Source organism: Episyrphus balteatus, chromosome 1, assembly GCF_945859705.1.
Source record: "Episyrphus balteatus chromosome 1, idEpiBalt1.1, whole genome shotgun sequence".
Taxonomy (NCBI): Eukaryota; Metazoa; Arthropoda; class Insecta; order Diptera; family Syrphidae; genus Episyrphus; species Episyrphus balteatus.
This window is the reverse complement of record NC_079134.1, coordinates 167,127,669-167,140,896: the sequence shown is the minus strand read 5'-3', so window position 1 is coordinate 167,140,896 and position 13,228 is coordinate 167,127,669. Positions and strand designations below refer to the sequence as shown.

Below are 13,228 nucleotides of genomic sequence, written 5' to 3'. Positions count from 1 at the left end.
GGGTTTTGGAAAAAGCGGTCTATGTAAACCTATGATGCAAAAAATCTCAAAATTCAAAAAGAAATTAAATTCTACTCCATTTTCGATTGGGTGTTTAAAACTATGTATCCAGAAATTATGTAATCCAAAAATCTTAAATCTTAAAAAAAACTCAAAATTCAAAAAATATTTAAATTCTAACAAAAACGAAAAATTTGAACCAAAAATTTGCTTCATTTTCAATGCTCTTCAAAATCTAGGACCATCAAGCTTTTGAGGGTATAACCTCTGTAAACCTGGTATCAAAAAAATATAAAATACCTAAAAATAACTCAAAACCAAATAAAAAAATTGAAAACTCATACAAAAACGAAAATATTGAATCTCCTTCATTTTCGATTCTGAAATTTAATTATCACTGGAATCTGGGGTTTCTGAGAGGATGATCCAAAATTTAATTCATTTTCTATTCCTATAGTGTCATTTATTTTTAGGATCCTGGGACATTTAATTTTTGAGATATAGGGTTTCAAACGCTTTTTTTTGCGTTTTTCTAGAAAAGTCTTTAAATCTGGTGTTTGCCGAATTTTAAGATTTCTGAAAAATTCTCAGTTGATTTTTTAAATTTCGAATTTTTGGGTTTTTTGAATTTTAATGTTAAATTTTTTTGAAAATCTCGCTTTTCGGGTGAATTTAATGCAAATAAGCAAAAAAGGTGCGGGAGTCTGTAGTTGTTTTGATAAAGTTGCTCATATTTTCAGGATCGGAAGTTTTGGTTTTTTATTTCGAATAGGTACTTTAAATTTTTCGAATATGGGCTCTGTTCTAAATAAAATCCCCATCACATCTTATGTTTTCAAATTCTGACCTGGTGTAAAAAAGAATTTAACGGATTCCGTACTGGATTTAATAAATTTTCATTTTCAGTTATCTATAGGGTTCTTAGACTTAACTTTATGTCCGTTACAAAATATATTAAACCTAATTTTCTTTGTGTTCTATGATTTTATGGACTTGATGGTCAATGGTCACCCCATTTCAAAATTCACAGAATGTCCTTTTTCCCATTGTAAACATTATCATGTAATGGTTTTTTGGCTAAAAAGACCCTACCAAACCCCATCCACCACAACTCAGCATGTTATTTAAACTATCTAAGCAATACTGGACACCCGAGAAACGAGAGAGGTTTATTTTTAGAACTTTAGGTCATTAACATTTTGTGTGTTGTGTGTGTGCGGTAATAGTAGCTCATGAATTAAAAAATACCCTCATCTAGTCGCACCTGACATTGAATGGGAAATTCTATTCTCCCTGCGATCCTTGCCTAGCTCTAGCGATGATGATTTGCATAATCAACATGGTCTCTGCTCAGTGTTCAGCTCATTCAAAATTATTATGATGGTGACATACTTTTACATGGAAACAATGGAAAGGACCATAGGGAAAGCATTGGGGAAGGATTTCTTTTATTTCATCAAACCCAAAGTCTCATTATGAACAAAATTCACCTTTTGGGGATTTTGTTGTGAGTTGAGAGGTCGTCCTCTTACTCGAAACAGGAACACCAGAGGAGTTATATTCTCTGCTCTTACACAATGCGAGATTAAAGGATATTTAATTTGACATGGAAAATTTGCAAGTCCTCCGCTATTGTGTGTTCTCCATTCTCCTTTCCGTCATTATGTCGTTTTGGTTGTGTCTGTCGTTTTGGTTGGGTCGATCCCTGATGCCATAATATAGCTCCGTTGTATAGTGGATATAAGCCGTGTGACAGGGGAATATGCTCTCGAAATTGCCATTTAATCATCTCTAAGGATAATAATTTATCTGCAAGGATTATCGTGGTTCATGTTGTCGCAGTATCAAGAGACAAGTGTGTATATGTGGGGAGTCAATATAATATACAGTTTTGTGAGGATAATAGATATTTGTATAGTGTGGAACAAGAGTAAGAAGAATTCACCTGGTGTACGTGTGTATGTAGAGGGCATATAGCTATAATAATATAGTTGGGGGACATAATCATATTCAGAGTTGTGAGATCATTGTCATTGCGCGCTGAAAGCGAGGGATTATTTACCTGGTTTTATTTTATCTGTGGAACAATTGTGTGACAGTTGTCGTCGCATTATGTGAATTGAAAATGACAACGTGGTAAGCCCTTTAAGTATAATTTTCAACTTGATTTATACGTATTTTAAATTAACTTTTTTATGATAATTTTTTACAATTTCATTTTGTTTGGATACAATTTTTATGAATCATTGTAGTCTTTTTCTTAATTGGGGAAAATTCTACAAAGTAATAAAAGGATAAAGGAAGTGATAAGAGACACATTTTATTTTGAAGGTGGGTAGGTATAGTTTGGCCCAAGGTATTTTGGACCTTAGATAAATTTAAAATGCGAAAGGGGGGCAGTATACAAAAATATTAGTGAATATATTACTTAAATATCCTTAATAACTGTTATTTGTCGCCATTTTCAATAAAGGTCATAAAATAACCTTTATTTTTAAAAAAGAAAAATTTCGGTCAAGGCCTGAGAGAAACCTTTATTTTGTATTTTTTTATGTTTCGGTCAACCAGTGAGATTTATCGCTGAGAGAAAAAATTAAATCTCATCTGAAAATGTATCAATTCCTAGAGACATGGGAGTGGTGCCATATGAAAGCTTATATTCTCAGCTACCCGATAGTGGTAAAATCGGGTTTTTGGATTTTTTTCAAAATTCCGAGAAAACCGCGTTTGAAAGTAGGGGTAAAATTTTTTTTCGAAAAATCCCCGAATCTTTGAACGCTCCTGGAAGCTAAACCGCTTGAGAACAATTTTTGGGAGTGATGCCAAATGATAGCTTGTGTCATGGGCCTACGCTTTGCACATTGTCAGATTTTCAAAAAATCTCCTCCCATGTTAGTCCGCCACATGTTCCTTAAAAAAAATTTCGTGCCTATTTTTTTGATTTTTTAAGTTCTCCCGGTTTGAGAACGCGTGCACCTACAGGGATGGGAGTTGTACCCAAATGTAGGTTAGAGTCCCTGCCACCTTTTGGCATCAAAAATTTTTTTCATTTCTTTTTTTTTTCAAAATTCCGAGATATTGCCTTTTGAAGTTGGGCGGGCGGAAACGCTTTTGGAAGCTGAATGCTTTGACCTAGATATTAGAACATTGGTCTCCTGAAATATTCGAAATTGCATTGGTTGTGCTTGTCGTCCCAGCGACTCAAATCACAGTGGAAAACACATTTTCGTCTTCAGATTTTACTTTAAACGAAAAGAGATATAATCTTGGGTCTAAGGAACTTTGAGAGACTATTTAGTTCATACATTATTTAATACATAAACTTAGAAAAATCATCCTTTTCATATTTATTTTTGCAATATAAAGACATTCTTGACATATTCGACATTTTCCTTTGAATTTTTGATTTATTTTCAGCGAAAACGATTAAAGGTTGGCCTTTCCATTTATGTATTTTTTTTGTAAAAACCTCAACCATTCAGAGATATTTAAAAAAATAAAAAAATAAATCTCAACCGATAACCTTTATTTTTGATTTTTAAAAATAATTCTCAAACCTTAACCGAAACTATTTAAAGTAATGTGGTAACTCTCAGAGAGAAACCAATTGAAAATAAAGGTTGACTGTTATTTCTGGTCTCTGCAAGAGAGCCCTAAAGACCATCCGAAGTAACGACAATGAACAAATTAAGATACTGTTGCCAACTATGTTAAAAAAAAAACTTGAAACTAATAAAAAATTACTGTGTTTTTAACAAAACTGAATAGTTAATTTTTGTTAAAAAAAAGGAACTTTTCTAGATGTTTTCATTTCAAATCCAAAGTCAAAAAAATCTATGAAGCCATGTTTTCAATATAAGAACGCACACTGAAGTTATTATATCACGAAAACGTTACAACTTAGAATTTTTCTGACCTTTTGGTGTTCGAATTCCCTACATCAAAAACTTAGAGATAAGTATTTTTTATTTAACAAACAAAATTATATATATAAAATTTTGTATTACTTCAAATTGTTTAATGATTGCCACAAAATATACAACAGGCCACTTTAAAACTCTTAAAATGATTTAACTTTTTACGAAAATTGAAAATTCAGTACACTGATGACTTTATGTGATTTTTATTAAAAAATTACTATGCAAATGATTTTTGTCAAAAAAATTCGTCAAAAGCACCACTGTGAGCTGCCGGATATTGAAAAAGTAGTATTAGAGCTTTGCTTAAAGAAGAGTCCTTTGGTTATTGTGTCATTTTGGACAGAACCAGACACACAAGGAGAATTATTTATGACCTCTTCTGTTCTGAGGGCATAAAAAGCCATTTTCTTTAAAATTTTCAGAGCTTCCCCATTCTTCGCTAACTCTTGAAGCAAAATCCATTTTGACCAAACTTTATTTTCAAATATGCCTACTAACTTATTCAAACTTTAATTTTTTGTTTGATATCGTTATGAACAAAGTGTACAATACCGTTAATATTTTTCTAAACACCCAATAACTTAAATACAAAACTAACCCTAAAACACCTACAACATCAAGACTGTTCTTCTGTAAAAAACTCATTTGAACAGCTGGACTCTGCATATGTTTGGCTCCACGATGTCTTATAACATATTCCGTCCAATAAATCACACTCTCCCTCGGTAACAATGGTCGATCTCTGAACAAATTTGAAAACTTGGAAATTGTTTCCAAATATTTAGGATTTTCAAGAACTTCATAAAAATCATTTCGAAAACTTTCTTCCGTCAAATTTCTATGATTCACAACCAATCCATAACCCATGTTAACAAGTTCATTAGCATTTGCTGGTTGATCTCCATAAACTGGAATAGCTAACATCGGAATTCCATGATATTGAGCCTCTACTAAGCTTCCTTTACCTCCATGAGTAATGAAAAGTTTGAGTTTCTTATGTGCAAGAAGATCATCTTGAGGAAACCAATTTCGGAACATGATATTCGGTGAGTTGCCAGGAGGATCAATACTATCCCATTTCCATAAAACTTTATATTTCGATTGTGAAAGGACTTTGAACATTGCTGAAGTTGTATTTGAGGAGAAAACTGTGGTCTTTACATTTGTTCCCAAGCTGAAGAGAATAAAACCTTCATTGGCATCTTTTAGGAATTCTTCAATATCCTGAAACAATTAATGAGTCTTACTTCAAAACTTAAAAAAAATTCAGCAAAGTGTTACCGTCGGAAGTGGATCTGGTTTTTCTTTGACCTGAATTCCTCCAATTTCTACGAAACCTGGTGTCAAAGGTCGTATTCTTCCTTCACTAAAATGTGTAGCACTAAAAACAAGCGATATGTTCTTCTGCATTTCATCATAGGAAGGATATTTCTCTGCAGGAAAATGATCACTGAAATCGACAGAAACTCATTACGGTCGTTTCTTAGTTTGTAACTTTCCTTCAACTTACTTATAATATTGCACCATTTGATATTCAGCAAATTCTTCAATACCAACTAATAGTCCAGCAGTTAACATATTCTTCCATCTGTATTTGAAATACACCATATCGGAGGATGCAACACCAAATACAGGAACAGTAGATATTGACCAAGGACTTCCAACCAAACCCAGCAAACCTTGACTAGGTTGATTTACCCAGCTCAGGATAACCGGACACTTGAAATGAGCTGCTATTCCAATAAGATAAGTATTTAGAACCAATCCCAAGATCACTGTGTCAAATTGATTTCCTGGATTGTTTAGCAGCTCTTGAAAACGTGGATTTTTAATAGCATCATCCTGTATTCGAGTTCGTTCAACATTGGCCCAAAAAAGATGTTTGAATCCTTCCCACCAAGTTTTTCCACCACTTGCTGTACTCAGCATTTTTCGATATTCAGCATAATGCTCTTTCTCAGGAGGAAGATAGATATGATGGTATTTTGGATTCTTGTCATTAAGAGGTAATATTGTCACAACAGTGACATTATGACCTCTTTCAGCCAAAGTTCTGGCAATAGCCATGTGAATTATAAGATGCGATGTTCCAGTTGTAGTAAAGAGACAGAGAATATTCGACGAAAAAGTTGAACCGAAGCATATTGATAGAATAAATATCGAAACTACTACCGAACTTTTCATATTGATGTTTCCAATAAAGTGGACAAAATGCAACTGGAAATTATTTTTGTAATTGTTTATTGTTTTATACAATTTGAGGAAATATAATATTAAAAATAAATGAAATTATCTTATCTTCATTTCGAAGATAAGAAACATTAATTTTTAAAACCATTCGGGGTGTAGTTGTACATAGGATTAGTTACCCACATTCAAACAAGTTTAATTTCTGTTCTTTTGGGTGATAAGGCGATAAGAAGGTGTTCCATTCAATAATACCTAATGTTTTACTAAATTTAAATTTTATTGAAATTGGAAAGTCCTTATCTCTATTACCTACTTAATCGCAATTTCGAAATTTGTTTATTTTCATTTGGTAGATATTTAAAAATAACAGACAGCGTGACTAGACAGTTTTTATTACAATAACTCACATATTATGTATGTATAAGTTTATTTTTCATCAAAGGCAGGCAGGGTAAATGTTAGACAATTTAATTCAAAGAATTTCTTTCTCTTTTTCTTTCATTAATTATAATTCACAGCCACTTACTCCCTACAAAATACCAAATAAAGATTCAAAACCAAACAATCAAAATTGTTCAGCAGAGGCTATAAGCAAATGATTCTAAACCTTATGCTACTAAGAAAATCAACGGTTACATCTCTAGGGAGCTTCTATACATGTGAGTGTGAGGTTACCATTACCGAAAATAAATCCAAAGCCTTTGTGGAGCCAGAACAAGTTTTACATGATTTTCCAATATTAAATCAGTTTTAAATATTTTTGAATGAATCTTTGGAACATTTGGATTTGAGTGATTCGGCACTTTAAACAACTTTGGTTTTTTCAAAAGGAGGGGGGGGGGGGGGGGGCATATCTAGTTTAACTTTATTAAAATTCGAAGTTTTCCGAATATAAATATTTTGATGTATAATGAAAGGTTAAACTCCATGCTATGAAATGTTAACAAAGAAACAAAAATTAAAACTGCATGCAGCGTTCTGCAGTGTCATGAAGATAAGATTAAAATAAGGAAAAATATATTTAAAGTTAGATGATTTTATTGAGTGAAACTAATAGTTGTGTATTTTATTATTTATCAAAGCTAGCTGGACAAACATTTTTTTAATGATTTTTTGGTGTTCTATTATGATGTTACCACAAAAACAAATGTGTTGTTAAGTCTTAAAATGGAAGAAAATTTAATTTTGTTTCAAGACCTTAGGCCCTTAATTTCAATTATTTGTTCTGACTTCGTCAAGCGTTTTAAAAATGTATCCGCATGTATCCTTCGTGAAATGGTGCTTAGGACCTCGCTCAATATTCTATTTATCAAAAACGTATTTTCGATATTTTCAAAAATCATAAATCAGATTTTTGTGAATCGCAAATTTTTTAGACTCCTCATGATATCGCTTCGTTTTCGAGATATAGATAGTTTTGATAAACAACTCCCAAAATCGATTGCTCGATGTCGGCTCTTCCCCATCTATTTTGTACATATATGTACTCCGATGCCTCATATCGGACTTATAATTAGATATATATATCTGAAAATCATTAAGGCACTTGTAGAAATACATATTCAATATAATTAACTGTCTGACGAATAAAGATATAAGGCTCATAAACAATCAGATAAAAACATTGAATTTTTCAATTAAGAAAGATCACTTAGTTAGCTATTCTACAGAATAACACAAAAAAAAAAAAAATGTCGAATTCAAAAATTTTTATTCCGCTGTATTTTTTATCAAAATTTCTTTCAAAACAGCTAAAGATTTAATATAAAGTACTTAATTCTGATAACAAATTTTAAAATTTTATGAAAAAAAAACCAAAATTTGGTATATTTTCAAAACTTTGAATTGTGGTAGCGACCCCTAGAACGTGTGTAAACTGGCCCAAATTTTACCCAATTTATATTTAAGGCAGGAAGAACAAAATGAAAGGGTGTCCCATTAAAATTTCGAAAATTGATTTTTAAGAAGCACCCTAATACCTACATATATGTGTGTTTTTGGATTTTCGGTTTTCGAATTTGGGTGGTGTTGAGGGGTTTTTATAATTTGTATGGGTTGAAATATCTTTGAATTGAAACATTTTATATTTTAATACGTTAAAGAGAATCAGAAGATTACTTTTGTTTAATTTTTGGATCTTAAAATTTTCAAAAGGGGGCAAAATTTGAGTAAGAGTTTACTAAAATCGTTTTTTTTTTTAGTTTAAATGCCTAGTTGTTTGTTTTAATTAACGATTTTTGGTTTGGCTTAAGAAATATTAATGTTCAACTTGGAACAACTTTTGGAATTTTATTTTTCGGCCTATGGAAATTTTTGAAAATGTGAAAACAGTGCATTTTCGAGTTGATACTCTTACTGTTGAACACTGAAACTCACTCAAAATATGTATGTTAAATATTCGATTTCAGAAAAAAAAAAATTTAAATCAATAAATATAAATTTTTTTTTTTAGTTTCTTGAAAAAAAAGTTTCTAAAATTTTAAAAATAAAAATTTTAGGATCTCAATTTTTCAGAATTTTTTTGTTTTTGGCCCCTTAATTTCGAAATATTGAACTTAGAGGTCCAAAAATTTGGAACATTGGACGGAACAACTTTTTCAACCCGGAACAACTTTTAAAATTTCAATTTTCGAAAAAAGGGGGACTAGGTCAAACACGATTTTTTGACTTTAAAACCCATATTTTAGAACATTCCGGAAAAAATCGTTAACAACCTGAAACCACTTTCAAAAATAACAATTTCAAAAAAAGGTTGGCTAACTTCACACACTCTGCTCTTCCATACAAATGGCATCACTGTGCGGTGGTTGCTCAACGGTAGTTGTTAACATTGGTTCTTATCAAAATCAATGACTTATCTTGGTTGTGGATTTTAGCTAAAACAAGAACTTATAAGGTTGTTTTTTTACAACCATCAACACAAAAATGTCTTTCTTTACCAGCATTGACAATAACATTGATATCATCCTTCGGTATTTTTGTTGCGGGTGCATCCAGGGGCGTACACTCCCTCGGGGCAAGTGGGGCGGCACCCCGGGGCCCCCGACCGACCGCAGGGTCCCAACTGGAGACAATGCAGAGAAGGAAACTGTTGAGTTACGAAGTAAATTAAAATGTATTTGAATTACTTCGGATACAAGAGAGACAAATTATATCATTCAGTGTAATGTATTATGCATTGGTAGCCACACAATATACATATATTGATTTAATAAAATATAAAAAGGTAAGGGCCCCAAAAAATAAACTGCTTTTTTAAAAGAAAAAACTATAATTTTATCTAAGGGCCCCAAAAAATATTACTTGAAAAATCTTTGCAACCACAAATAATCCATTAGGGGCCCCAAAAAAGCAAAAAACAACTTCAGGCCAGGGGCCCCAAAAGCCTTTACTTCGGGGCGTCAAAAAAAAAAATACCTAAATTAAAAAAAAATGTTTGTTAAATTAAATTACATTATTTGTTGATGGATTACTAAATATTACTTTAGGAGCCCCAAAAAATATGACTTCGGGGCTCCAAAAATATTATATGAAGGGTCCCAGAAAATAATTTTTCAGGAACCCAGTTAGTTGAGAGACAATCAAATATTAATTTGGGGGCCCAAAAATCTATTAGGTACTAAGAAGTCCAAAAATATTCATCAAATTATCTGATGGCATGACAAATATTATTTGAGGATCCTCATAAAGTTGTTACTTCAGTGGTTTAAAGCAATCAAATGGAAAATTAAATATCAATTCAGGGGCCCCAACATAAATACATCAGGGCCCAAAATAAAAACATCAAGTTGTTGGTGGCATTCCGAATATTACTTTAGAACCTATTAATTCTTGGCTCCAAAAAAATTATATTATATTTTAGGGGCCTCTAAGCACTTAATTTTGAGGCCACAAAAATAATTTTTCAGGGGCCCCAAAATTTAAAAATTATGTCTGATGATGGAAAATCAACTACCTATGTATTTATTACTTCAGAACATAGGTCCCAATAACTATCAATTCTAAGCTTCAAAAATTTTTATTTTAAGGAACTTTAAATATTTAATTTTTGGGGCCCCAAAATTAATTTTTCAGGGGGCTCACAGTGAAAAAATATTATGTTTGATGATGGAAAATCAAATATGTACATGTACATACATATTACTTCAGAACAGAGGGCCCAGAACTATCAATTTTAAGCTAAAAATTTTTTTATTTTAGGGGTCTCTAAATAGATTTATTACAAGTATTTACTACTTTTATGATAGAAATTTTAAGTAAGTATAGCAAAGTGCATTACGAATATATTAAAACATTAAAATAAACCTAAAAATAAATAAGCCATAAAAAAAATGTATTTAGTATACGTACTTTTGTTTTTGTATCCAAGCGGCCCCCAAATATCAAAAGGGCCCCAAAATTTAGTCTTGCTCCGGGGCCCCGGCGACTCAACGTACGCCACTGGGTGCATCCCTTCATAGTACACTCTTCATTTAGCTAAATGCGTGTTGTAATAATAATTTATTAATAATAAATTAATATTGCCTAAGTTGTCTCTAGTGCAAAATAAAAATGATAAAATCAGTAATTTTGCAAAATACCTTTACCAAAATGACAAGTTTTCTATATACCTATTCTCCTTTAAGTACAATAATTTATAAATAACTTTTCCTAGTTTGATTTTGCATTTCCTCATTAACACTGTTAGGAATATGTTGGTGTTTCAAAGAATAATTTTCTTTATTTATCTACTTATTGTGAAATCAAGTTCATCTCAATATTCTTATCTAACAGATCTTATCCATCGAGCTTACAATGAAAATGACTCACCAACTATTACATTTGTCAACTTGAATGAAGATTTTCTATCAATTTTCTTGCAAGAAAATTCCGAAATACCAGTTTTGATACTGAATAACTTGGAAGTTGAATACGAAAAATTCCCTAACGTCATTTTGGTAGTTCAAGTGCTTAAAGATGAATCCATTCAAAATGATAAAGTATTGGAAAAAATAATTCCAAAACTTCGAGTTCGAAAATGTGTTATAGTGTTTGAAAGTAATTCTAATTCTACTAACTTGGAACAAAGTTTCTCATTTCTTGTTAGCAATAATTTTCGTCGAATCCTTGGAATTGCTGACAACATTTCATATGCCTACTTTCCATATGCAGACAATAAAATGCAGACATTATCTAAAGATGGACCACTCCCTCAACCCTTAAACGATCTTAATGGATTTACTTTTCGAACAACTTGTACTCGGGACATTCCACGGCTTTCGCCTTTCTTAGGTATACGAAAAGAGAAACGAGAAATTGGAGGTTTCCTGGGAAAGTTATTTCTCAGTTTTATCCATAAACACAATGCAACTTTTAGAGAAGTCTTGAACCACAAAAACACATCAATGGGAATTGATGAAATAATTATTGCAACTCGTGAAAATCGACTCGATCTTAGTATGAATGCTTATAGACCACAGTCAACAAGGGGCTGGAGTTATCCAGCAAAAGTTATCACTTGTGTTTTGATGGTTCCAGTAAATGGCTATGTCAATCCTGAGGAGTATTTCGTTAGACCATTTAGTTTTGGAGTTTGGATATGTGTTGGTTTATTTTTGATTTATGTCACAGTGATGAAAGTACTGCTTAACAAATGTCGTCAGAAGAACCCTGAATATTGGTATAGTTTCAGTGAAGCGTATTCAGCAATTTTGATGTTGGGCCCAGAAAAAACGGTTACATCCAATTACAGTTTTCACATTCAGGTTTTCGTATTCACCTTTTTGATTGGAAGCATCTATGTGATTTATTTCACCTCCTTTATGACAGCTTTTATACGAATCAAACAATACGATACCATTGAAGATCTCATTGATAATAAAGTCCCAATAATGGTACCGCAATTCGATTTTCAAGTAATTTTGAACAATAGTCATTATCCGAAGAAGTTTTTAGACTTATTTGTTCCAGTTACACTTGCAGTTTATAATCAACAAATTCATACTTTGCTAAACATAAATTTCACCTTTATCGTTGGCGAGGATAGAATGAAATTTTTCAATACAATCGAAAGGACTTTAAAAGATAATCCATTGTTTCGCAAAGCTAAAGAATCGTTAAACTTTTATTTTCTTAGCTATATTTTGCCACCGAATTCAGTATTCGAAGAGATTTTGAATGATTGCATTATGAGAGTACAAGATGCGGGATTAATTCAGAAGTGGGATTCAGATTTAACTTTTAATGCTATGATACATGTTAAACTATATTGGAAAGATTATGATTTTAATAAAGGCATGGAGCATGTTGCATTGAATGTTGGGCATTTTAAATTTGCTTGGACTGGATTGGCTGTTGGATTAATTTTGGCAACTTTGGTGTTTTTGTGGGAATATTTTGAAAAGAAAAAAAAATAATTAATAGACATATAATAAATTAAGTTTATTAATAATATTGTAATATTGTCTTAATTCTTTAAATGTTTTAAAATAAAATCTATTTTTGAACTCCTAGCAGAACTTTTTTTTATTCACATAAATAGTGCCAAAAATTTTAGGTTAAATATTTAACCCAACTACACACGGCCTTTAATAAGCTTCATATTTAACCAAGAATATATATCGAGCGTATCAGCCTTTGAAAACGGCACAATTGAAATCACATTCATTGGTGTAGGTTACACCGCATCCGATCCACAAAATGGGCTCAGCATTCGAAAACAAAAGCGAGCTCCATTAACAACTGCAGCCAAAACAAGGATAACAGCTTCAAGAATTGTTAATAGTTTCATGATTTTGAAATATGACTTTTCTTTGAGATTTATTGTAAACTGAACAATTATTGCTTTTATAGTATTATGTATATTTCTAATATTATTCTAATAGCTATAATCTGTAGTTCGTACAAAAAAGTGGTTGTCTGTAAAACCGGTTTACAGACGATGATTTTAAGTGATAATGTCATAAGAAAACAGGTTGTGTGCTTTTGTTAAAAAAAACCTATTTTCAGAAAAAAAATCATATATTTTTATCTTCTCTCAAAATTAAATGCATTTTTTTCTATGACAACCTATTTTAAATATTATATCATAAGAAAGCTTATTATTTTACCCCTTCATATAATGCTTCAATCATATTTCT

General features: G+C 31.6%; 2 protein-coding genes across 2 annotated transcripts; one reads left to right on the top strand and one right to left on the bottom strand.

Moving 5' to 3' along the window:
* Nucleotides 1–4,377: 4,377 nt before the first annotated feature.
* LOC129905175 (UDP-glucosyltransferase 2-like) lies at nt 4,378–6,126 on the bottom strand. Its single transcript, XM_055980584.1, has 3 exons — nt 5,431–6,126; nt 5,202–5,370; nt 4,378–5,144 (listed from the first exon to the last, which is right to left on the bottom strand). Exons 1-3 carry the CDS (start codon nt 6,102–6,104, stop codon nt 4,419–4,421), a joined length of 1,569 nt encoding a protein of 522 aa, XP_055836559.1. The 5' UTR covers nt 6,105–6,126; the 3' UTR covers nt 4,378–4,418.
* Nucleotides 6,127–10,801: 4,675 nt separating this feature from the next.
* LOC129912157 (uncharacterized) lies at nt 10,802–12,505 on the top strand. Its single transcript, XM_055990290.1, has one exon. The coding sequence runs from the start codon at nt 10,802–10,804 to the stop codon at nt 12,503–12,505; it is 1,704 nt and encodes a 567-aa protein (XP_055846265.1).
* The last annotated feature ends 723 nt before the right edge of the window (nt 12,506–13,228 follow it).

Bases quoted from the DNA above. Each gene is read 5' to 3' on its own strand.
- LOC129905175 (XM_055980584.1), bottom strand. From the start codon at position 6,104: ATGAAAAGTTCGGTAGTAGTTTCGATATTTATTCTATCAATATGCTTC. The intron at 5,371-5,430 runs GTAAGTTGAAGG...TGTCGATTTCAG, and splicing joins CAAATGGTGCAATATTATAA to TGATCATTTTCCTGCAGAGA. The intron at 5,145-5,201 runs GTAACACTTTGC...TAATTGTTTCAG, and splicing joins AACCAGATCCACTTCCGACG to GATATTGAAGAATTCCTAAA.
- LOC129912157 (XM_055990290.1), top strand. From the start codon at position 10,802: ATGTTGGTGTTTCAAAGAATAATTTTCTTTATTTATCTACTTATTGTG.